At 63.6% G+C, this 23,808-nt stretch overlaps 2 protein-coding genes across 2 annotated transcripts; one reads left to right on the top strand and one right to left on the bottom strand.

Moving 5' to 3' along the window:
- Positions 1 to 19: 19 nt before the first annotated feature.
- Positions 20 to 19,657, top strand: PCSK7 (proprotein convertase subtilisin/kexin type 7). Its single transcript, XM_064470727.1, has 16 exons — positions 20 to 111; positions 498 to 977; positions 1,464 to 1,598; positions 1,973 to 2,138; positions 4,042 to 4,132; positions 4,917 to 4,971; positions 6,771 to 6,909; positions 7,337 to 7,437; positions 12,275 to 12,442; positions 13,467 to 13,574; positions 14,584 to 14,686; positions 16,939 to 17,095; positions 17,254 to 17,348; positions 17,504 to 17,597; positions 17,924 to 18,041; positions 18,221 to 19,657. The coding sequence occupies exons 2-16, from the start codon at positions 510 to 512 to the stop codon at positions 18,629 to 18,631; spliced, it is 2,409 nt and encodes an 802-aa protein (XP_064326797.1). The 5' UTR covers positions 20 to 111; positions 498 to 509; the 3' UTR covers positions 18,632 to 19,657.
- Positions 19,658 to 19,968: 311 nt separating this feature from the next.
- On the bottom strand, positions 19,969 to 23,245 carry TAGLN (transgelin). The gene is made up of 5 exons (XM_064470731.1): positions 23,161 to 23,245; positions 21,381 to 21,580; positions 21,082 to 21,259; positions 20,888 to 20,990; positions 19,969 to 20,677 (listed from the first exon to the last, which is right to left on the bottom strand). The coding sequence occupies exons 2-5, from the start codon at positions 21,558 to 21,560 to the stop codon at positions 20,536 to 20,538; spliced, it is 603 nt and encodes a 200-aa protein (XP_064326801.1). The 5' UTR covers positions 21,561 to 21,580; positions 23,161 to 23,245; the 3' UTR covers positions 19,969 to 20,535.
- Between the last annotated feature and the right edge of the window lie 563 nt (positions 23,246 to 23,808).

A 23,808-nucleotide genomic window follows, 5' to 3' on the forward strand; every position in this document is an offset into this window, starting at 1 on the left:
GGGACACCGCCCCCTAGCGGAGTGGAGGTCTGCGCCGCCGCCGCCGGATCTGACGTTGCTGTCAGCGGCCGCCGGGCATCCGGAAGCGGCGGCGGCGGCGGCCCGGGCCCGGTGAGCGGCGGGGACGGGGCTGGGGCCGGGGCCGGGGCCGGGGCCGGGGCCGGGGCCGGGGCCGGGGACGGCAGCCCCCTTTCTCGGCTGCCGCGGCCGCAGCGCCCCGGGGAGCGCGGGCCCAGCCCCGGGGCGCGGCGGGCGGCCGGGCCTGCCCCGCCGACGGCCGCCTTTCCCGGGGCCGCCCGCCTCTCCCGGTGGAGCGGCTCCCCGGGGGCGCGAAGGCGGCGCCGGGCGGTTAGAGCCGGAGCCCGGGGGTTGGCGGCACGCCCAGGCGGGCCGGCGTTGCCCGCCGGGCGCCGTGGGACCTTCGGGCGAGGCCGTGGCCGCCCCGTTCCGGGCCAGAGGAGCTTCTGCTCACCGGTTTTGTTCCCCGCCGTTTGCAGCCCGCCTGTCTGATGCCGCATTGGAAGCGGCGGGCGCCGCTATGGAGCGCGGGGATGGAGGCCACGCTCTGTATCCACACGTGCCTTTGGCTGAGCGCCGCCTGGATCCCCCTCGCGTCGTCGGACGGGCCCGCCGGCGGCGGGGAGCGCGCTGCCGCCACTGAGGCCCGGCACGGCAGGCTGACCTGGGCCGTCAGCTTGGACGTGCCCGAGGAGGAGCTGGAGCAGCGGGCGGAGGAGCTGGCCCGGGCCGCGGGGCTGGTGAACATGGGCCGCGTTGGGGAGCTCAAAGGCCATTACCTCTTCTCCTACCAGCCCGACGGCCACGCCGCAGGCGAACCCGAAGCAATAAGGAGGTCGGTGGACACTTTGTTTGCACAGCACGACAGCGTGCGGTGGCACTCGGAGCAGAAGCTTCTGAAACGCTCCAAACGCAGCCTGCACTTTAACGATCCCAAATACCCCCAGCAGTGGCATCTGGTGAGTGATTTTCCGGCTCCCGTTGTGCTAGCAGGCTCAGGCAGTTCACGTGGCCGCAAGCGAGCTGTCGTGCGGCAGGCAGAACGCTCGCTTTCCGTCCTTGTGTTCCGTCCTTGTGGCAAGGAGGATGCGCCAAAGGCTCGCCCTGCCCGCCGTGGCGACGGGAGGTGGCAGCTCCTGCAGCCGGCCGCGTGCCCGTGGCACTGGGGTGGGCAGAGGGCTTTCGGCCAGAGCGTGCCGTGCCGTTAGCAGGCTGAAGCGCGATGTTGGCCCTGCAGCGCTCCGCTTCGTGGCTCGAGCAACTGTTGCTCGCAGTCCGCGTCAAACAAACCTCCCATGATCGTCCTGCAACTCCGTCCTGTGCTCCAGCCCAGCCCTGGCCCCACACGTCAGCCAGCATGCCCGAAAGGTCCGGGAGCCCCTTTCCTCGCAGCTGACCCGCTCCTCTGCTTTTCCTCTCCCCTTGCTGTCCTTTCTGGTTCTTAGAACAACCGCAAGAGCCCGGGGAAGGACATCAACGTCACAGGTGTCTGGGAGCGCAACGTGACGGGGCGCGGCGTGACGGTGGTGGTGGTGGACGATGGAGTGGAACACACCATCAAAGACATCCAGCCAAATTATGTGAGTGTCAGCTCTGCGGTGGGAGGGCATTGGGGCGAGCCGGAGGCCGGGGCAGGCAGCACGGCCGGCGTGGGCCTCCGGTGAGCTGGGCAGTGCGGCGTGAGCTCGGCCGCTGGCAAAGCCTCACCCACGCTGTCGCCCTGGGCTCGGCCAGGGTGGGAAGTGCCAGTGGCAAACCTCTCCCTGGGAGATTTTGCACCGTAGTTGTGGGTTTACCAGATAGCAGTGTTGAGCTGCGGCCCTGTGTGGAAGCACCCTCTAAGTTCCCGTGACTTCCAGGCTGTCCTTCAGCCCGCGCAGCGTGCTCCTAAGTCCTGCTTTTCCCAAAGAGAGGAGAGCAGAGCCCCGAGTTGTGACTGTGAGTCTGTTTTCAGAGCCCAGAAGGCAGCTACGATTTGAACTCCAACGACCCCGACCCTATGCCTCACCCTGACGAGGAGAACGGCAACCACCATGGGACCCGCTGCGCTGGGGAGATCGCCGCCGTGCCGAACAACAGCTTCTGCACGGTGGGCGTAGCCTACGGGAGCCGCATCGCAGGTATGTGTACGGCTCGGCACTGTGACATGCTGTGCTCCTGCCTGGCTCGTCTCGCCTCTGACGCTGCGGGGCCAGGACACGGCTCTGCGGGACGGGGTGGCTTGGCCGAAGCGGCTCCGAGTCAGCCGGTGCCTGCTGAGGCTGGTCAGTCTGTCAGAGGGAGGAACCAGCATCTGCCTGAGCTCCTCTCCAGGGGAGGCAGTTCCTGGAAGAGCAGGATAAGTGTGTGCTGGGGCAGCTTTCCCAGAGCACTCCCAGCACGCCACCTGCCCAGCCACAGAGATTTTGGGAGAGGCACGTCCGTACCGTGCAGCCTAGGCCAGGCAAACATGTGGCGACATGCCCACTCCAGTGCCTGCATGCTGCAGGCTGCATCTGGAGGCACTGGGGGAGCAAATGTTTGCCAGTCTCCTGCACTCCCTTGGTCTCAGGCCTGCCCTGTGTGGATGGACAGGGCGCAAAGGTCCGGCTGCGCATCTCTCCTCTGCAAAGCCTTGGCTGCCTCCGGAGCTTGCGTGCTCCAGAGACCTCTCTGCCGGGCAGGATGCGCCCCTCGCAGAGCAGAGGAGGGTCCCGCTGTGCTGCAGCCAGGGACGTGATTCTCTCCATACCCGGCAGATGGTGCCACGTTCCCTGGCTGCGACGCGGGGCTGGGGAGTGGGTGGGCTCCGGGGTGCCAGCAGCATGCTGGGGGTCAGAGCTTGCCCAAGGGCACCGCAGGCAGCTCTGCACCCCCGCCCTGTGCTCGGCCCCCTCCCAGCCTCGCCCTGGCAGGTTGCTCCCTGAGCAGCCACCCTGGTGGTGGCACGGCAGGGTCCCCAGGCTCCAGCCGGCCTGGGAGGCTGTAGGCAGACGCTGCTAGCAAAGCCCAGCTGGCAGAAGGAAAGATGAGCTCATAGTTTAACTGCAGCACGGCGGATAGGGAGGGTTTAACCCTGGTGGCTCAGGCGGGACCTGGCACTTCTTCAGGCTTCGGCTCTCCAGAGGTGTGCCGGGCCTTGCAGGGCGAGCGCAGCGGGGCAGCCTCGAGCTCTGCGGGGGGACGGGGAGGCTGCCGGGGCAGCGTGGTAAGCACCGGAGCTGGCGTGGGGAGAGCCAGTGCATCCCTCACTGGGCTGCTCCGCTCCTCCACGGGGGAGGCTCAGATGTGGCAGTGAAAAGCCGTGCGTGTGCTGCGTCAGGCGAGAGCTGAGATGGGTGGGCGGTCACGCTGTTTATAAATAGGCTTAATTGAGATGCATGCCTGGTTTCCATTTGTAATGTCCTTTGCCAGCCTAAACCGTGATGCAAAACTGTAATTATCAACCATTTGTGTCACTGAAAACTCAGCACTGAGCATTTGTTGGTTTACTCAGAGAGGTGGCCTCGCCTTCCTGGTCCAAGTGCGCCAGCTGGGGTGTCCTGCGCCCTTCCCTCAGCAGGCAAGCGTGCCATCCATCCCAAACCGAGCCTGGCTGTTTGGCAGCTCAGAAAGGGAAGCGATTGCTCCCAGCAGGGACTAGCCCTGAAAATCAGCAGGATAACGGAGGGCGGGATGTGAAGAAGCCCCTGGGGAACAGTGTTCTGGGTCGGGGGGCTCAGGGGCGCACAGGAGTGAGCCCAGCTGGCGTTCGGTTGTGCCGTCACCACCCTGGTTCTGGTAGTGGGACTGGAGGGCTTGCTTGGCAGAAAAGCCGTGTCCAGCAGAGGACGTGGAGCTGCGTGTGAGGGTGCACCTGTAACCCCTGAGGCGCACCTAGCCATCGGGGACTGATCAGCAGGGTTACAGCTCTGGGAGATCTGGTTCGGTCAGGTTGGGAGAGCAAGCGTCCCCGGTGTGAACCTGCCAAGGGATTTGTTTGCACTGTTTAGACAGCTTGCTTTGATCTGCTTCAGTCGTGTTTCCTTGTCCTTTGTCCTGCAGGCATACGAGTGCTGGATGGGCCCCTCACCGACAGCATGGAGGCCATCGCCTTCAACAAGCACTATCAGATCAACGACATCTACAGCTGCAGGTGAGCCCCAAGGGGACCCTGCACTGGGCCACACCGACAGCCAGCGAAGGGCTGTGGGCTCCGGGGAGGGGTTCGCAGCTCTCAGCTGAATGCTCACACCAGCCCCTCTCCTCCCATGGCTCCAGCTAGCCTTGAGGCACCGAAATCAGTCCTGCTTTTGTGGGTCCTGGGAGCATGCCTGGCAGCCAGGCTGCGAGGTGGCAGGCCCGTCCCACAGAGGGAACGCCCTGCTTGTCCCCCTGGGCTTGGTGCCTGCCTCTGCCCTGTGGTCAGGCCATCTCGGGGGCTCTGTGCAGCTGAACCTCGAGGGGATTTGCAGCCGGGCACATAAGATGGGGTTCTTTGTTACTGCTGTTAAGAGTAACATCAGTATTCCAGTTACTGGAGAGCCGGCCCGGGCCGTGCATGGCACCTACGGTTGCAAGGCTGCCTTCTGAGTGCTGCTGCAGCAGCACGTCCCGCCGGCTGGCTGAGCTGGGGGACTCTGTGTCCCCCGCTGTGGCTGGGGAGCCGTGTGACAGGGACTGGAATGTGTGAGAAGCTGGTTGTTAAATAAAAGTCAAACGTTTTGTCCGCTGGAATCTGACCCGGGGGCACAGTGCAAACATGACTACGATATCCCAGCAGCGAGGGGCCAACCTGACGGATGGGAAAGTACAGCACCCTCTAGTCCCAGTCAGGGTGCTAGGAGTAACTGGTGGCTGCTTGTAGCTCGCTGTAACGGGAGGAAGAGTTGCTGTCTGCAACTCCTGGGGCTGTCACTTCATGGTGTCTCTCTTTGCAGCTGGGGTCCAGATGATGATGGGAAAACCGTGGATGGCCCACATCAACTGGGAAAGGTAAAAAGCAGTCCCAGCAGCACGGGCCAGCCCTGGGCTAGCCCTCCGGGGCTTGTGGTTTCTTGCCTGCCTGGGCAGGTGAGGAGGGACATTGCTGTGGCGCAGCACACGTTTGTTTGCCTCCATCACTGCCAGAAGAGGTGTTGCACGTTACCACACGGTGGGGAGAGGTGACGTTGCTGCGGGAGGGCAGCGTTCAGGCAGCGTTACATGAGCTTTGCCAGGAGAGGCTGGTTCCAGCAGGAAAACACTCTGTTGCAAAACCCGTGGTGGTATTCTGACAGCTTTTGCAACCCAAGGGATGCTCTCCACTCAGAGCACTGAGCGTTCCTGCTTTAAGGGTGGTTCTCAAGGCAGGGAGCATGCCTCCAAATGCCAGGAGTCAATAAGTGGCTGGGGCAATGGCTGCGTTCACTCTCAGTGGGACCACAGCATGGGGAAGTGTCAGAGCTGAAGCCCCTTCCCAGGCCGTTACGGCCTCCTGGCAGCGCCCGTGCTGCAGAGCCGCTGCAAAACATGGCCAGCTGCCTGTGCCTGGCTCCACTGCCCAGGTGCTGCAGCGAGGGGTCGCCGAGGGGGCCCCAAAGCCGGCGCTGCATTGCTCCCAGGATGTGGTTCCGCTTAATTTCTCTTTTGCTTGGCAGCCTTTTGCTGTACTTTCCTAACCACAAGGTAGCAGTTACTGTGCTGTTTGCAGCAACGCTGACAGCCGAGCTATCAGTTCACAATGACAAACGGTTTCTAGTTCTGCAAGTTAATTTATTCTCTTCCTGCATGCAGAGACGGCTGTAACAAGCTCTGGGACACAGAGCACAAGGGAAGCTTGCTTCGCCACAGCAGAGCGTCTGGAGGGCTTTGTGGCCGATGCAGTATGTGCCTTCATCTGCCGAAGGGCGGGCAGAGGAGGAGGGTTGGTTTCCAGCGGGATTGCTTTTTGCTCGTCCATCAGACACATACCCTTTGTCTAGGCAGGAGTGACGTCTGTGCAAGGTGTCAGCCTAGAAACGCGCTTCCCAAGCGGGGCCGGTGTAGTTGTGTTTCTCAGCGAAGGCAACGCCCGAGTGCGTGTGGAAGCTGGGGCCTTGCAGAAGGGCAGCAGCCACGCGTGGTTAGTCTCTGTCAGCGGGAAACCCTTGGTGCTCCAGAATAGCCAGCTGCAGAGCGAGCCTGCTGAAGTTGGGAGGGCTAGGGCTGCTGTGTTTCCTCTGGAGTTCAAATGCTTTGTGCTGCGATTGCCTGGAAGGCTGCTTTTCCTTTTTCTTTTTTTATTTTTAACGCAGAATCCGCTTTAAAATCATAGCAAGCAATAGAGCAGCCATTCCTCAGCCCAGACGTTGGCCGCAGCACTGCCTTCGTAACGCACGTGCTCTGGAATCTCGGTGTCTGGTCGGGGCTGTAACAGACGCGCCTCCCTGACTCTGCCAGCCGGTGAACTACGCCCGGGCGGGTTGTGGCTGGCGCTGCTATCGCCCCGCGTACTTGGCAGGGCCAGTTATTGAAATCTCGGAGCGTGGACTTTGGTTCCCGGACAGAGGTGCCAGGACGGAGCTTTCCAGCACGTCCTGTGCCTGCGGGCAGTCTGCAGGGCGAACGCCTCCCCGGCACAGGCGGCTCGGGGGAGGCACCGGCATCCGTCCGCGCCTGGCTTAGCAGCGAGGTGTGCCGCGAGGTCCGGGAGAGCCCTGCTCCCCCACGCTCGCAGCCAGGCGTGCCAGCTGTGGCTGCTGGCACAAACCCTCTGGGGTCAGCGGGGAAGGCGCGGGAACGTGCCCTGACCAGCGACTGTTCCTTCTCCGCAGGCCGCCCTGCAGCACGGCGTGATAGCGGGTCGCAGGGGCTTTGGGAGCATTTTCGTCGTGGCCAGTGGCAACGGTGGGCAGCACAGCGACAACTGCAACTATGATGGTTACGCCAATTCCATCTACACTGTCACGATAGGTGAGTGCCTGCGTCTTCCGTCTCGTTTCTTCCCAGCGTGGAAAAATGAGATCATCCCAAAAGCACAAAAGCTGCCCAGCTGGAAGCTGGCTGATTAGTGGGAACCTGCGGGAGAGCGTCTGTCGTCCGGGAGTGAATGTGGCAGTGTGTACAGGTGCTGGGCTTCAGCCCTCAAGTCTGCAGGCTTTTTTTGACCTACAGAGAAAGAGGGGGCCAAAGAAATTCCTGCCTGCCTTCAGGTCTCCATCGCTGGGGTTGTGACAGACACGCTGCCATGCTGAGGGAGTGACCCAAAATGCAGCGTTCCTATGGTGCAGGTTGGAAAAGAAATGTCTAGTCCGTTTTCTCGAGAGCAGAAGCTACGTGAGGGGTAGATGATCTGCGTAATATTAAGCCCATACAGTCAATGCCTGTCACTTTTTCCCAGGCGCGGTGGACGAGACAGGCTCCATGCCGTTCTATGCCGAGGAATGCGCCTCCATGCTAGCGGTGACCTTCAGCGGCGGGGACAAGATGATGAGGAGCATTGTGAGTACCGTGCAAGGCACACATCTTCCCCTGTGCTCTGCTGGCCGCACCTGGCCGCGGGGCTGGAACGGCAAGCGCGGAGAAGGGACGAAGCTCTGTCCCTTCTGATTGCCACACATCTGCCTTAGGCTGGTAGTCGGGTTCCTTTGCAAGGCAGGGAATGAACACGCTTTGTATCGAGGCCCTGCGTAAACAGTGCTCCGGGAGGGAGGTTCCTGTTTCTAGTTGTTCCCTGTGTCGTCACTGTCTGTCAGGCTGTGACCCGTGGTGCAGTGACCCTCCGCAGGGGTGTTTGTGGGCACACTGAGTTTCCCAGCCCCAGACACAGACCCTGCGTGTGTCACGTGCGTCACCTCGAGCACAGGCAGGGTGTCAGGCTGATAGGGACAGGGACTGCGCTCCCTTAGCTCCCCGCTCTGCACTGCTGGGAGCTGCAGGCAGACATCTTCTGGGACAGGGGCCACTTGGGTGATCCCTGAAGAAATTCCTCTGTGCTGTGTCCCTGGGAGCGTCGTCCAGGCTGCTCCCGCAGCTCAGCCCCAGTGACAGCCGGCAGAAGACAAGCTTTATCCCAGCTGTGTGCGTGCCGCCTTTGCACAGCAAGGAGGGAGCCTGGAGCGAGACGCCTGGGCTACTGTGGGCTTTCCTGAAGAGAAAGGGGCAGGGGCGGCTGAGGCTCAGCTCGGGGGGGGCTGTGGCACTCCCTGCCCAGCCAGCCCCCCTCACTTCTGCTCCGAAGGGATGTGGGAGCACGGAGGGCTGGGAGCAGCATCGGGCTCTTTAAACTACTTGGCCTCAGCTCCCTCTCTGTTCTGGCATGCGTGCCTCTCCCAGCTGAATTTTTCAGAATATTTTTATCGACTTTTCCTTTTTTTGCCAAAAAATGACTTCTTGTCAACAAAATGTCCTTTTTGCCCAAGCCAAGCAGCCAGGCCTGTTTTCCCCAACGCCAGGCCTGACGCAGCGTGTTCCTCCCTTGCTGCTGGTGCACTTGGGGGGCTGTCAGGCTGACCAGCCTGTATGGCTGTGACCCGTTCCTGCCCTGTGGTGCCAGTGGGGACGGCAAGAGCCCAAACCACCCTGGGGCAGCTTCAGGTAAATGTCACTGGCTCCCAGGCCTGACTGGGTTTGGGTTGTCCCTGGCTCGGCAGGCACCGGGAGGGTCTCCCATCAGGACAGGCAGTTCCCAGAGGCACTTTCTGGGTAAAGCCAATGAGGCAGCGACACCCCAGTGGCAGATCAGCGTTGGCAGCGTGTGCTCGGGAGTCTCCGGGGGCCTGACAGTTGAGGGACGACACCTAGGGTGCTCCTGCAAGCAGGGACGTGCGGCTGGGGCTCTGTGCCTGCCGGAGAGGAGCTGAATCCAGGCTTGTCAAACAGGCTTCCCTGCGTGCTGGGTAAACTGGGGGAACAGGGAGAACCTGGGCTCCTCAGCCGCCTGCCTGGGACTCGGCAAGCTCCTCTTGCAGTCCAGAGCCAGGGCAGGAATCCCTGCCTAACTAGAGCATGGCACAATCTGCCTGGAGTGATGGCTCGACTCATGTGGCAGGGAAAGTAAAACCCAGAATGGTGCTGATTTTTCCTTTCAGAAATAACTTCAATTGTCCCAAGCTGGTTTGGAAACTACTGACGCTAGGAAAAAAGGAAACAGCAGCCCAGCGAGGGCTCTGCTGCACTTTCATCGGGAGTTAGGGAGTTCTGGGTTTATGTCCAGCTTCTCCCAGGCCTGCTGCTGGTGAGAGTGCTTTGAAGGTCTCGAACGCCCCTTCATTTCGAACCCTGGCCTTATGGGACAGTAATGCGGGAGCCGGTGCTCCTTAGGGAGCCAGGATGAGATGCCACGCGCAGCCTAGGCACAGCACGTGCCAGAGAGCCGTCCTGTTGCCCTCCGGTCCTGCGATCGCTCCTTTAGCGAGCCCATGCCATGTTAGAACTTGCATGCCCCTTTTTCTGGAGGATAGTGGGCTCCTAAACGCCCTTTAGCTGTGCTTCAGCGATGTCAGAGTTAACTTCTCAGCAGCCATCTGCTGGGTTTTTTTCTTTTACCAGACTATAAACTTCGTGTGGTTTCCTTAATGGGAAGAATTCAATACGGCTTCTGGCACTAGCTGCATTTCCTACCAAAAGCTTATGCTGCTCAGGGTGCTCTTTGTAGGACGTGCGGTGCCCGAGTGCAAGCTGAAGTTGTTAACAGCTGGCAGAATGTTACGAAGTCAAGTACAGGAGGCAACAGCAGCTCTTGGCAGCGCGGGCTGTCTCCCTGCGGGGAGCACAGGGTGATAGATGCATTCAGCTCGCAGTGAGGTGGCATAACTTGGGAACCTCCCGGTGCCTCTTTTGAGGCTCTCTGTGCTCTGCGCAGTCACTCTGCAGAGGCCCAGTTGTGCTGGAGTGACGCGGTGGTCAGCAGTGAAGATGAGGAAGGTCCCAAACTGTAAATTGCTCAAGTTTCCCCTGAGGTTGCTGAGTTCAGGCCCAGTTCCTCTCTCTCGCCAAAGGAAGCTATCTGCATTCATTGCTCCTCAGCTGGGACGCCTTGTCCATCCGTAAAGGACTCCTTACGGTGAGCCTGAGGTCCCTAGGAGTAGCAGCTGTCTTCAGCAGCAGCAGCAGCTCGTTTGGATTGGTATTTTGGTCCTAAGGCAGCAAGGCTCTCTGCGTGTCTGCAGTACCCTGGAGAACATTGGCAGAGTTCAAGTTTGGGGTGTGTGTGCCTCTCCCTGAACTGGCGCTGGTTTTCACGCGTGGGGAGCAGAGCTAAGGGACATCACCTCCAAAGGCCTCACGGATGTTGGCTGAAATCAGAAGCTTCTCGCAAGGGCTGGTCTGGCCTCGGTAGCCGAGCCGGCTGCGAGCAGGGGCGAGGGGACCAGTGCCTGCCTGGGTCCCTGCTGTGCCTCAGCTCTTGCTCCCACAGGCCAGAGCAACCGTCTGTGGTCCAGAGCAGTGTAAAGCTGCTCTTCCTTACCCTTAGCTAACCACTGTGCAAACAGCAGCTGCAAAGGCGCTTTCATGCCCTTGCCCCAGGGAGAAGCTGCCTGAGCCACTCTGCTCAGCCCTGTGCTGAACTGTGTGCATCCCAGCTCCCAGCACAGGGACATCTCTCTCAACTGGGAGCTATGGTGTTGTCCTTCCTACCTTGTATGGGTTTTTGCTGGGTACCCACGTCCCGGTGAGGAACTGCCTGGGAAATGTTTCCAGGCTTTTCAGCAGCTAATCCCTGACCCTCTCCCTCTGCTGCTGCCCTGCTCTTGTTGTTCTGGTCTTGGCTGAGGGAGGATGATGGGATCTCTGGCTGCCCCTCCCATCTCCCAGCCTGATCTCAGCAACCACAGAGAGAAAGAAAGCTCATGTGCTGCAAATTCCTCCCTCCTGTCTAGGGGGAAGCTGCCCGTGCAGAAGAGGCGGCTGGGAGACGGACAGATTAGCTGTGGTTCACACAGGCAGGAGGTTTAGGACCACCTCACCATGTCTTTCCTCTGGAGGGGGAATCCTTGGGCACCCAGGGAACTCCCTCATATTGGCTGAAAGCCTTTACAAAGGGGGTCAGGCTTGGGTGCTGGCCTCGGTGTGCTGTGTTCGGGCTGGGTGCTGCCCTGCTGCCCCAGCTTGCCTTTCCCTGTGGTTGCAGGGAGGCAGGAGGTGTCCCTGGGCGGGGGATCACCAGCACTCAGCTGCAGTCCCTCCTTTTCCTTCTGCTGTAGCAAATCTCTTAGGAAGGGGCGTGCAGGTGGTGTCTGTGGTCCCCTTTAAACCCTGCTGCGTGCCCCGGCACGGCGCGGAGAAGCCCGGCTCTTTGGCCCAGCGTTGCGTGCAGCAATGCCTCCCCTGCTTGGGCTGTCACGCTCTGATTGCCGCTCTCTGCCAAACCTCACGCCCCTCTGCCTGCTCAAAGGCTTTCCCATCTGTTCACCTGGGGCAGGCCACGATTAGACAGACACGCCTGGCTGGGCCAGCTGCCTGGCAGAACGGGGAACGGCACCACCGCCTGCACAAAGTGCCCTTGTAATTGCCGTAGCAGCAGTGCAGCGGCGGCTGGGTTAGCTCCTCTCTCCCCCGGGACAGACAGCTCGGCCCGGCCAAAGGCGTCCTGAAGTGGGGAAGGTTTTCACTGTCCTCAGCAAATAATAATCGGGTGCCCCTGGGGGCCCGTGGTGCTGGAGGAGAGGGCTGGCCGGGGGCACCCAGACTGCTGGGCAGGAGAGCTGCCCGTCTTTTCTCCCCCCTCACTCCCAGTTTCCCAAGCTTTCTCTTCAGGCGTCCAGCCAGCCAGTGGGGGATCTTTTCCTCCTCATCAGGCTTGTGGTAGAGCGATAGAAATTATGTGAGCGTTGCTGACAGAAGTGCACAAGCGGTAAATCAGCACTGCAGGGCTGTCCAGAAAACCCACCAGCTTGTGCGCCGCCCCGCACGCTGCCGGGGTGCTCGTGCGGTAGGTGAGGACCCTGGCCATCACGCAGGGCGCCCGGGCCGCCCTCGCTGGCAAGCTCTCCGCGATCCCCCTTGTTCTCTGCCAGGAGCGCGGCTCTGGCCCTGCGTCTGCCTCTCGTGCTCGGGCATTGCTCATTTCATAGCTGTGTCCGGGGCGGTGGTGGGGGGCCCCAGCACCCCCACCTTTCGCGCCCTTTGCGTAGCGTGGGGGGCAGCTATCCCGTGTCCCCGGGGCTTTTGCCAGCAGTTGTGTCACAGGCTGAACGCAGGCTGCTGGTGGAGCTGGTGTGGCAAGGGCCAGGCTCGGGACGGGGACTGCGGGCTTGGTCGCTCCAGTACCTATCCCGGCCACCCCAGCATGGCAAACGGTGGCCTGACAGGAGGCACCTCTCCTCTTTCTGGGCAGGTGACGACAGACTGGGATTTGCAGAAGGGCACGGGCTGCACAGAGGGCCACACGGGAACGTCGGCTGCCGCTCCTCTTGCGGCCGGGATGATTGCGCTGATGCTGCAGGTGCGGCCGTGTCTCACCTGGCGAGACGTCCAGCACATCATTGTCTTCACCACCACCAAGGTAAAGTGGCCCTCCCTCCCTCCTGCTGCCCTTCAGGGATGCTGCAGGATGGCCGAGGTCCTGCTCTGCACGTCTTTGGTCACGTCTGCCGGCCCCTCGATAAATCTCTCCGTTGTCTGGCTCCCAGCAAAGGGATTGTGTTTTCCCCTCACCCCTTGTTCCTCCCAGGAATGCGGCCGAGGCATTTTCTTCTGTCATGATAATAAATGGGGTATTTGCTCCAGGAATGCCTCCATCTGCCAGGGTACAGGTCTTCCAGGGGCTCAACCGTGCCTCGCCTGAGGACACCAGGAGCCGAAGGGCCGGCACGCATCTCTGCAATGCAACCCCACAGTCTGTGCAGTGGGAAAGCGGGGCGCTCTGCCCTGCTCTGGCCTTTCCTCAGGCTCCCCAGAGAGTCGGGCTCTTGGAAATAAACATAACGGAGAGCTCGGCAGCAAACACAGCCCTTCCTTTTGCTCGGCTCAACGCCAGAACAGCTTCGCTGCAGAGAGCAGGAGCGGGAACGGACTGGAGCTGCCCAATTCGGCTTGGGGACAGGGCTTCTTCGGCACCCCTCTGGGGAGCAGGAGTCCCTGTCCAGCTAGTGCTCTACCCGCTTGGCACAGGGCAGTGTTTTCCATAGCTGCAAGCCAGCATTGCCAGAGCACTACAACCTGATAAGTGATAGGACCTAGATCTGCCCTGGCCTAGCTCTTGTTGATTTAAAGGACTTGGTTCCTTCTCCCCAAGGCTTCTGCCATCCCACAGCCTGCGGCTTGGGCGGCAGGGAGCAGCTGGGATGTTTCAGAGCAGAGGCATTTGTGCCCTTTCATTCTGCTTGATTTCCTTTCTGAGGAGCTGGGAAGCCTGTTTGTCCTGGGACTTTTTTCAAACAAAGGTCAACCTGTTTCTTTCTAATAAGGCCATGTGGGTTTGCTTCCCTGCTGCTGCGGGATATTTCTGAGCCTCCTTCCCTTCGGGCCTGGTCCCCTTTGCTCTGGGTTCCCCCAAGGTAACAAGGGTGCCCTGCGTTTCATTTCAGTACGAGGATCGTCACGCGAAGTGGGACATCAACCAGGCTGGCTTCAGCCATAGCCATCAGCACGGCTTCGGCTTGCTGAACGCCTGGAGGCTGGTTAACGCTGCCAAGGTAATTCCCCTTGTGCGCCCCAGAGGCAGGTAGAGTGGACCCACCCGGGCGACGGCTCCTGTGCCAGCAACACCATGGGGTGACACTGTTGCCGTTCAGGGCCAGCACTTTGGCCATCATCCTGCCAGCCCTCGCTGTAAGGCTGCTTTAGTTATGAAGTAATGAGGCTTTTGGCAATGTCTGAAACCTGCCCCCGAGCTGCTGCGCTCTCAGCACTATATATAGCCATGGGAGAGAGCCTTCACTAGTGGGAGACGACAGCTCTGATTCATGGCTTGGGGAGTTTCGTCAGCAGCCCCAGCACCTTCCTCCCCACGCGGTGGGCTCCAGGGAGGGCGTCATGCTCCGAGGAAATGGGGTGTTCTCAGCTGGCAGCTCTGGGCTCCGCATCCTGGAGGCTGCTGGGGCTGCCGAGGGAGCGGTGTGGCCAGAGCGGGCAGGGCCACCCCCATCTCTTCCTCCCTGTGCCTTCAGTTGTATGGAGACCAGGGCACATCCCTTTGGCACTCGGTCCTCACTCGTGCGTAGAGCACCGCACAGCTGTGCCTGGTCGCTGCCGGTTGCCAGCAATGCCCCTTCTTCCACAGGGATTTCCAGGCTGCTCTCTCTTCCTGCAGGGCTTGGGGTTCCGCTATGTTTCCTGCCCTGCTGTGCCTGGGGCTGAAATGGAATGGCTTCAAGTAACTGCTCAAAACCACTCAGGTGGTGGTGGAGACAAACCCAGAGCTGGGGAGTCCTGAGCCTCAGTCAGCCCCTCTAGCCCACGGGGCATCACTTTCCTTCTGCTCCTAGGCGTGCGGGCGCTCCTCTCCAGCCCTGCGGTGCTCGCCGCAGCCCGTGCATGCTGCTGGGGTTTGCGTGCCCCAGAGCAGCGCTGGGAGAGGCCCCCTGGCCTGAGCCCAAGCTGGGCCCACATCCACGTGTGTGCTACAGAGAGGAGCAGCTTGCGAGACAGATGCACAGGGAGGGCGCAACCTTGTGCTAAATCCTCTCGCCTTTCCCCTGACAGATCTGGGAGTCCGTCCCGTACCTCGCCTCGTACGTGAGCCCGGTGCTGAAGGAGGGCAGGAGCATCCCGCTACTCCCGCAGGAGCTGGAGGTCACCTGGAATGGTAAGAGCAGGTGTGCCACGAGAGAGCACGTGCCCGTATGCACTGAGGCCAGGGATCCAGCCCATTCCCGGTGGCGTGGGGCGCAGCTGGGCATGCTGACAGCCTGGCAGGGTGAGCCCTGGGCTGTGCGAGGCCACAAAGGGGTTAAGTGTTGGGCTGACCAGGCTTTTTCCTCTCTCTTTCCACTGCCCTTCCCCAGGGGATCTGTGTGTCTGTGGATGTGGTCCCCTCCCTGATAACTGCATCCCTAGATTGATGCCTTTGAGGAGCCAGACAGGCATTTGCGAGCATGGCTGGGCTGGGCAGCAGCCAGACCTGCTCGTCTGGCTTTGACCATTTTAGGTAATGCTCCAGCTCCTGACTTGGCCAGCCTCTGTCCACATAAACAAGGCACTGCTCCGGCTGCTACCAGTGGGAAGGAGAGCTCAGCCCCAAGCCCTTCCCGGCCCCCCAGCAGGGCCTGGCTCTCTGGCTGGGCACAGCTGCTTATGCTGAGGCTGGGCCGCCGGCCCCCTCGCTGTCCCACCGAAGATGCCGTCGCAGGGGGCCGGTGGCCCTGCAGCCCTTGCTGCCCCAGCTGCAGCTCCTGGCAGAGGTGCTGCGGGCTGGCAGCGCCCGGAGGCTGTTCCACAGGATAGAGTTCCCTCTGGAAAGAGTTCAGTGCTCGGCATGCCAGCACACCCTTGCAGGTGGCCCTGGCCCTCCCCTCCTTGCCGCCGGCTGAGGAGATGCTGGGCAGGCACTGGGCACGCATTCTCTGCCTCTCCCATCCCTGCCCGGCTGCTGCCTTGGAGGTACCAGAACCGCAGGGCCCCAGCGGGACAGAGGGGTGACACCCTGCTCCTCAGGCTGGCCCCTCTCTGCCACTGAGAAGGTTGGGGGTCAAGCAGCTCCTTCTGCCCTAAAAGGAGTGGTGAGCTGGAAGCTGGGCAGCCAGCAGAGTCAGAAGAGAGGCGCTTTGGAGAAGCACTTGCAGAGGAACGTGCGGCCGGGGCACTACTGTCCCCAGGTACAGGCTGACTCAGGGCTAACCCTTTCCCCATGTGGCCCCAGGGGGTGTCCTGGCCACCCGGCCTTGGGGTGCCCCTGCCTCCCCGCTGAAGAGGTGCTGGGGAGCACCCACCTGCCGCTCGGCTGGGCTGCCGGGAGGAGGCCAAGCCACAGGCTGGAACCCACTCTGAAGCATTTCCTGCGCTATCATTAGCAGCTCCGGGGCTGTGAGCATCCCTTGAGCTGCGAAGGGCTTGAGATGGGTGCCAGGCTTCTCATCCTGGTCCTCTTCCAAACCTGGCTCCTGTGTGACTGTGGGTTCAGAGCAGCCTCCAGGGCTTCCAAAAGCTGGCACAAACCCAGGGCAGGAAGGATTTGATGCAGGACAGGGTATTATTTCACTGGCCAAAGCGCTCTGGGTGGGCTCCCGAACCTGCAAGCTGTGAGTCAGGGCCAAGGGAAGAGCTGGATGTCAGGGAGCCCGTGGGGCAGCAGCACCAGTCGTGTAGGCAGCAGCTGGGCCCCACTTGTGCAATGAGGATTCAGCGGCAGGCAAGAGGCTGCTGGTAAATGCAAGGGCAGGGAGGCGTGCCTGGCTCCCTCCTTGTGAGCAGAGGAAAGCGTGGGTTTGTATCATCTTCCTGCCCTGGGACGTGCTGGGAGATGCCCAGGAGTCAGCTTTCCTGCTGCTAACGCTGCTGTTGCCTTTCACCCCTCCTTCCTCACCACCTCCTCCTCACCCCTGTCTCACCATTGTTTCCGCCCTGCCTGGTCCTGGCTGAGCTCAGGGAGGGAACAAAGGGCACAGCTGCGGGCAGAGGACAGCCAGTACCAGGTGCCTCCTGCACCTCTGATCTGGGAGGACCTGACTTCTCCCGGCACGTGTCAAGCAGCCCAAGCACGACGTGAGGTGCCCGGGAAGAAGCGTGCCAGGGTGCCCTTACCTGTGCTAGCCGGGGAGGTGTGCAGGTGGCCCAGCTCAGGAAGGCGAGGAGTCTCCTTGCAGAGCGTGGACAAGGGCCAGGCCTCCGAGCGCAGCGCGGCTTCACTGCCAGGCGCTTGGCAGAGCCTCCCTGCCTGGGGTGTGGCTGCCCTGGCTCCTGCCTCTTGCTCTTGGGGCACACGTGCACGGGGGCAGCTGGGAGGAGGCAGAGACGAGCGCGTGTGTCCTGCTAAGTGGCACAGCAGCCCTTGGGGCCAGCTGGAATTGGGGACTCCATCCTGGCCGCCAGCCTCAGCAAAACCTGCCTTCCCTTTACCAGTCACCACCGCTGACCTGGAGCTCTCCGGCATGAGAACCCTGGAGCATGTGGCGGTCACCGTCACCATAACCCACCCCCGCCGCGGCAACCTGGAGATCAGGCTCTTCTGCCCCAGCGGCATGATGTCCCTGATAGGGACCACCAGGAGCATGGACTCGTAAGCACTGAAGGGGGCGGGGGTGCGGAGGCACTCCCGCGGCAGGGCAGGACGCCCAGCCCAGCTGGCCCCAAGCCGGAAGGCCATGGCCCATGTCCAGCCTTGCAGCTTGGGCTGCATTACCCTCTCACGGGTTGTTTCTCCTCACCCTTTGGCAGGGACCCCAATGGCTTTGCTGACTGGACCTTCTCCACGGTCCGGTGCTGGGGCGAGGAAGCGCAGGGCACGTACAGGCTGGTCATCAGGGACATCGGTGAGTCCTGCCTTCCCCGGGGCGGCGGCAGCAGCTCCGTACCGCGTCCTGGGGAGCTGCCAGCTCAGCACCTGGGCGGCCACGGGTTGGCTCCACGTGGTGCCACCCAGCCGGCTGGGGGAGTTCCCCACTGCTCCAACCTGTTTCTTCCCCAGGAGATGAGAGCCTGAGGCCTGGGACCTTGAGGCAGTGGCAGCTGACCCTGTACGGCTCCTCCTGGTCCCCAGCAGAGATGAAGGAACGGCAGAGGTGGGACACCACAACGTGGTCTTGGGGGGAGACAGGAGATGGAGGGCTAAGGGATGTTATCAGAAGCAGGTGCTGCTTGGCTGGAGCAGTGTTGCAGAGAGTGCACGGCAGGGTGAGGCCACAGCCTTGCTGCTGGCCCCTGCCATGGGGTACTGGGGCTGCCCTCGGTATGCCGCGCAGGGGAGCTGGGGGCTGTTGGCTGGGTCTGACCCGGGAGGGCAACCCTCAGTGGTGGAGGGGGCACTCCAGACCCTTTGTGGGCATTTGGGAGCCTCCCGGCAGCAGTCCTGCCTGCGGGACCCTCACGGGCTGCCTCTCTCCCCTAGGCTGCTGGAGGAAGCCATGAGCGGGCAGTACCTGAGCAGCGACTTCTCCCTGCCCTGCCCTCCAGGGCTGGAGATCCCTGAGGAGCAGCACTACACGATCACAGCCAACACCCTCAAGGTGAGCCTGCCTGCGGGCCAGGGAAGCGGCGGCTGGAGACCCTGTCCTCTGCAGGAGGGACCGGAGGAGCAGGAGCCAGCATCGCTGATCCTCCGGGGGCCGTGCCCTCGCTGCTGGGCGACAGCAGGGCTCCGCAGTGGTTGAGGGCTTTGTCTCTTAAGGGGTTTCCTCCTCCACAGACCCTCCTGCTGTTGGGATGCTTTGCCGTGTTCTGGACTTTCTACTACATGCTGGAGGTTTGCCTGACCAGGAACAACGTGGGGCTTGACCTGACCTGCAATGGCTCAGCTGCCTGCAAATGGTACCAGCAGGGAGGGAAGCACAGAGCCCTGGAGAGCGGCCTGGAGATGGAGTCTGTGCCGCTCTACCGGGAGAAGGACATCGAGGATGGCGAGGTGGAGTGTGAGCACCCAGAGCCTGCCCAGGAGGGTGAGGGGGAGGAGGGGTCCTGGACCCCCACCCACCCGAAACTTCCCAGCAGCGCCAGAGCTGCCAGCTTCCACGAGGCGGCCCCTGCCGGGGCAGGGTACCTGGGCCGGGAGGCAACGGCCGAGCTCCTCTCTGAGGACAGGGAGCACCAGACATGCTAGCTGGGGCAGGGGCTTTGGGCTGGGTCTCTCCCACTCGGTACGTCCTTCCCGAGCACGGGCAGCAGAGGCTTCCTGAGCCACCGGGGACCGTTGCCATGTGTCCTGCGGAAGGTGGTGTTGGAAGTGGCTCAGAAACAAGAAGAGAGTGCTGGCAGCGGAAGGGGAGCTTCCCTTTCCCTCGCTCTGGAAAACAAAGCAAGCCTTAAACTCATTCCTAAGGGAGCCTGCCCTGCAGCGGCACTCAGGGCTTCCCTTTGTGCGTGGAGCAAGGCCCCACGCCGACGCCTCCTGTGCGCGGGGTGGCTCTGGCGCAGGTATGCGCGGAGCCCCCTGCACGCCACAGCTCCTGCGGCCTTGCGGTGCGGGGAGGAAACGTTGCTTTGGCCCCAGGTTCTGCAGAGGGAGCCTGGAAAATGTGGCAGGGCCCCCGGCAGCTGCCTCTGCAGGCAGGGACCCCACAGCGCTGTCATTCCCTGCCCTGCTGGGCTACGAGCTGGCCAGTACCCACCAGTCACGCCCAGCTTAGAAGCGGAGAGTCGCTTTGCCCATCTCCAAGCAGCGTTTGCTCCCTGTCCCCTGTGCTCTGACCCCGCCACCTCCTCCTCGTGTCCCGCAGGCACGCGAGCAGCCCTGTGCTTGGGGAGGCAGGAGGCAGCAGGGCTTTCTCGGCCGTCCTGCTGAGGGGCAGGACGGGGCTCTCCCGGCCACGGTGGGCACAGCAGCACCTCCGGCCGCGGGGGTCGTGGCAGTGCGAGCTCGCTGCGGCCACTTCCCCCAGTTGCCTCCCCAACGCTTGCTGGGGCATCAGCTTACGCGCAGCGCCCGGGAGGGGCGAGGTGGGGGGCGATGCCTGCTTTGGGCAGGGAAGGGGAGGGTGAGCTGCTCTGGCAGCGGCTCATCTGCGAGCAGGGTTGGCTTGTTCATGCGCCTTTGGGTTCGGTGGTTTATTTTTTTAAAGCTGGGGTTTGTTTTTTAATCAGCAGAGCCCTTTTGTGTAGCTTTCCAAATAAAGTCTTAAAAACCCTCCTTTCCCCCATCTGTCGCTGCTCTGCCTTCCCAGCCCTTTCCCGCTGTGGAAAGATGAGTCACCCAGCACCTCCAGGCCCAGGGCCTGCGGGGAGGCTGGGCCAGGAGCCGGCGCTGCTTCCCGGGAGCCGAGGGAGCTGGGCAGGGAAAGCCCCAGTCCCAGCTCTGGTTCTCCCAGGTTCAGAGCTGGAAGAAGTTGCGGACGTGGCCCAGGCGACCTGAGCAGCTTCTACAGAGGGTGGCTTCGGCTTTTTGGGCACCGCTGGCCGGGGGCGATGGGGCGGGCGGGAGGAAACCTCGTCAGGCCACGCTAGATGAATAACCTTTTAATTTTGACAAAAACGAAGTACAAAACCAAGGCCAATTTCCTTTCCTCCCCGTTCGCGAGGCGCTCTGCGGCAGTGGCGCGGGGCTCGTGCAGGGCTGCGGGCAGGCGGGGCGGCTCCGGGGGCTGGGGCGCGCGCCCTTCCCACCCGCCGTCCCAGGGAGGGCGGCGGGGCACCCGCGGGTGCCAGCAAGCGCAGCGCGGCGGGGCCGGGGCCGGCTGGCAGCGGGGCTCGCGGGGGTGCGGCGGGAGCGTGCGAGGCCGGAGGGGAGAGGCCGCCCGGGGCACGGCGCGAGCGTGGCGGGGCTGCCCCGGCGTCCCCGAGGCTGGGTGCGTCGCCGCGCGAGGGGCACGTGCTGCCGTTGGTCGCGCTGAAGGGTCGTTTGGGCTGGCTGGCGTTTTCTTTTCAATAAATACCAATTGGTGAGGGGCGGTGGTGGCCGCCGGCGCTCGGGCGGCCGCGGCGCGCTGGGCCAGGGGAAGCGAAGACGGAGGTCCCGGCTGGGGCTGCTCTCCCAGCGGCGGGAGGGCTGGGGGCGGCGAGGGGGGCTGCCTAGCTGATGATCTGCCGAGGCCGGCCGTAGCTCATGCCTGCCTGTGATGCCCCCTTGTTGCTCCCCATCTGTAAGCCGATGACGTTCTTGCCCTCCTTCAGCTGACTCTCGGTGAACTCTCGCTTGTGCTCCTGTGCTTTCCTGCGGGGTGGAGGGAGAGTCCATGCGGCATCCGCATCCCCCCAGGCGGCCGGACCCTCGTCCCAACCCCAGGGCGCCTGGCAGCCCCCATTCCCCAAGGGGGTCCCCAGCCACCATCGCTTCCCAGCCAGAAGCGCAGCATCCCCTGTGCTCCCGGGCGCTGCCGGGCAGGGGGAGTCCCCACGCCCAGGGCCGTGCTCGCCCACTTACTTCATGAACCAGTTGGGATCCCCGTGGTAGTTGCCGTCATTCTTGGTGACCGCCAGGCTACCCAGGGCCATCAGCGTCCTCTGCACTGCCGCCATGTCCTTGGCTGCCGAGGGATGGAGAGGCGTGAGGACGGGCGCAGAGCGGCAGCCCCGGCCCCCCCCAGCCCCGGCTGCCCCCCACCCGCCCGCCCACACCTTCAAAGAGGTCGACGGTCTGGAACACATCCGTCTTGACCACGCCGTAGTCCTCAGCCGCCTTGAGGAACTGGGCGATCTGCTCCATCTGCTTGAAGACCATGGTGGGAGGGGTGTCGGGGATCTTGACGGGCTTGGAGCCGTCAGGGTAGAGGCTGTTCACCAGCCTGCTGAGGACCTGCAGCAGAGGAGAGGCTGGGCTTGCCACGCGTGCCGCCGGCTGCGGAGCTCCCCGCCGGCTGCCCACCCAGCCCTAGGGATGGCGGGCAGCGTGGGCGCCTGGCCTCCCCACCACTTACGATGCCGTTCTTCAGCCAGACCTGGAAGCCCAGGCGGCCCCGCTCGGGGCGACCCACCGCGGCCCCGCACTGCGCCACGATCCACTCCACCAGCCGGTCCTCCAGCTCGTCGTCGTACTTCTTCTCAATCTTGGACTGGACGTCCCTGCTCATGCCGTACGCCGGGCCCTTGTTCGCCATGTCTGCAGCGGGTGGGAGACCTGGCGGTGGGACAGGGACTGTCAGGCTGTGGAGATGCTGTCCCCCTGCCCGTGGACCCGCGGCCACTTCAGCACCCTGCAGCATCTACCTCCCACCCTGGTGTGGTGGGGACGCGCCCTCCTCCTGGCTCTTCCCTTGACACGCAACAGCCCTTTGGCTCCGTCCAGGCACATTTGGAGGTGAGTGCATGGCCATGAGCCACAGACACCTCCCGTCCCAGCAGGGGTGCCTCGTTCCCACTCCCCGGCTCAGGCTGCGCAGGAGAGCAGCCTCATCCCGCTCCCCCGCCTGCTCAGCTGCCTGCCAGCTCTTGGCACGCGTGAACGCCCCTGGCGTGGCCATGCCCTCGGGCAGCAGCAGCGGGGCTGCTGAGCAGAGGGGGCCAGGTGGCAGAGGGTGACCAGGGCAGCGCTGGGTGGCCGTGGCATGGAGGGGTGGCCATGCCGTGCCGGGGCAGGGTGGCCGTGGTGCCGTGGGGTGGCCTCAGCACGGCAGGTCCCCGTGCCAGGGAGGAGGGCAGGCGAGGCAGGGTGACGGTGGGAGCCGTGCCCGTGCCCTTGTAAGGGCATGCTGCGGGCAGAGATGGCAGGTAGCTGCTGCGGGCAGGGCCGGAGGGTGCCAGGGAGGAGGGAGAGGCGCTGGGAGCCGGCAGCCAAGCCCTCAGCGGAGCTGGCCTCGCTCCTTCCCGCACAGCCCCCTGCTTGGCATTGAGCCACTGAGTGCCGGGGCCGTGCCTTCGCAGGGCCGTGTGCTCGGCCCCCACATCCACGCCCTGCCCCGGGCGGGCTCGCCCCGACCGCTGGCTCCTGCAGGGTGGGCTCTGAGACCGGGCACAGCTCGGTGCAGCGGAGGATGCCGACCCCGCTTGCTGCCGGCGATGCAGGGGCAGCCTGCGCCCGGAGCAGGAGGGCCGCCAGGCACGTCCCGCAGTGCCGCAGCCAGCTCCACTCTGTGCCCTGACCCCGGGTGCCCCGAGCCCTGGCCCGGGCCGCCACAGGGGGATCGCATGCAGACCCCAGATTTACCGGTCACGGCTCCCTCGGCCACACGGCAGTGGCCACCGGCCGCCAGCCGCCCCCGCGCACACCAGAGCCCTGCCCGTCACCCATCCCCACCGAGGTGCCAGGCAGCAACGGGCAAGCGGAGGCTGGAACCCCCTTCGCGCTCCCCTGAGCCCCGCACCGAGCCCCGCACGGCCCCGACAGCCGCCGCGGCGCTGAGCCCGGCCGACCCGCAGCCACGCAGCCCCGGCGGCAACGCGGTCCTGAGGAGCAGGAGCGGCACAGAACCCCGGCGGTGTCCCCAGCCCGAGCGGCAGCTTCCATTCCTGGGAGCCTGACCCTCGTCCGGGGAGCAGCGCTGCAATCCAAGCAGCGGCACCCCCGTCCCGGGGAGCAGCACCCCCGTCCCAGTCAGAGGAGTACAATCCCCACCCAGGCAGCAGGATCGCAGTCCCGAGAGCAGCGTCACCATCCCGGGCTCAGGGTGCCCGTCCCAGGGAGCAGCACCCCCACGCCAGGGGTCGGTGTCCCCACCCTGGGGACCCTCCCCGCTGCCCCCCCCCCGCAGCAGGACTTACAAGCGGCTGCTCACGGAGGCGAGGGGTGATGCTCTGCGCAGGAGCCAGCACACTGCACAGTTAGGAGGCCGACCCTGTGCTAAAAGGCCGGCGCCGGGACAGTGATGTCAGTGCAGCCCAGGGGCCAGCCCCCCCCCAGCCCTCCCTCCCGCGGCGCGCCAGCCCCGCAGCGCACCATGACTCTGGCCCAGGCACCATATTTGGGGAAAGACTCCGAAAATCAGCGACTAAGGCCCGTGCCCAAGCATTCCCCGCATGCTTCCTCCCCAGCGGGCTTGGGGGCAGGGAGGAAGCGGGGCCGGGGGCTGATGGAGTAAGTCCTTTTATAGCCAAGCGCTCGGCCGGGCGTAGGAGCCGCCGAGGGTTTCTGCCCTGACTTCATGGCTGGTTTCCCCGTGCGCTCACTGCCGGCGAGCTGGGGCGGCTGAGCGGGGCTTGCTGCGGGGCTGCTGCGGGGGCACGGCCGCCCGGGCGGCCCCACAGCCCTCGGCGTGCCCTGCTCGGGGCTGGCCGGGGCAGAGCAGCGAGGCTGCGGGCATCCTGCGGGCATCACGCCTGGGCACCCCACAGCCTCCCCCGGGCTTCACCCTGCCCCAGCCGGGCACCAGGGCCAGGGTGCAGTGAGGCAGTCAGCAGCACTGGCAGCAG

The sequence above is a fragment of the Phalacrocorax carbo genome, chromosome 21, assembly GCF_963921805.1.
Source record: "Phalacrocorax carbo chromosome 21, bPhaCar2.1, whole genome shotgun sequence".
Lineage (NCBI taxonomy): Eukaryota > Metazoa > Chordata > Aves > Suliformes > Phalacrocoracidae > Phalacrocorax > Phalacrocorax carbo.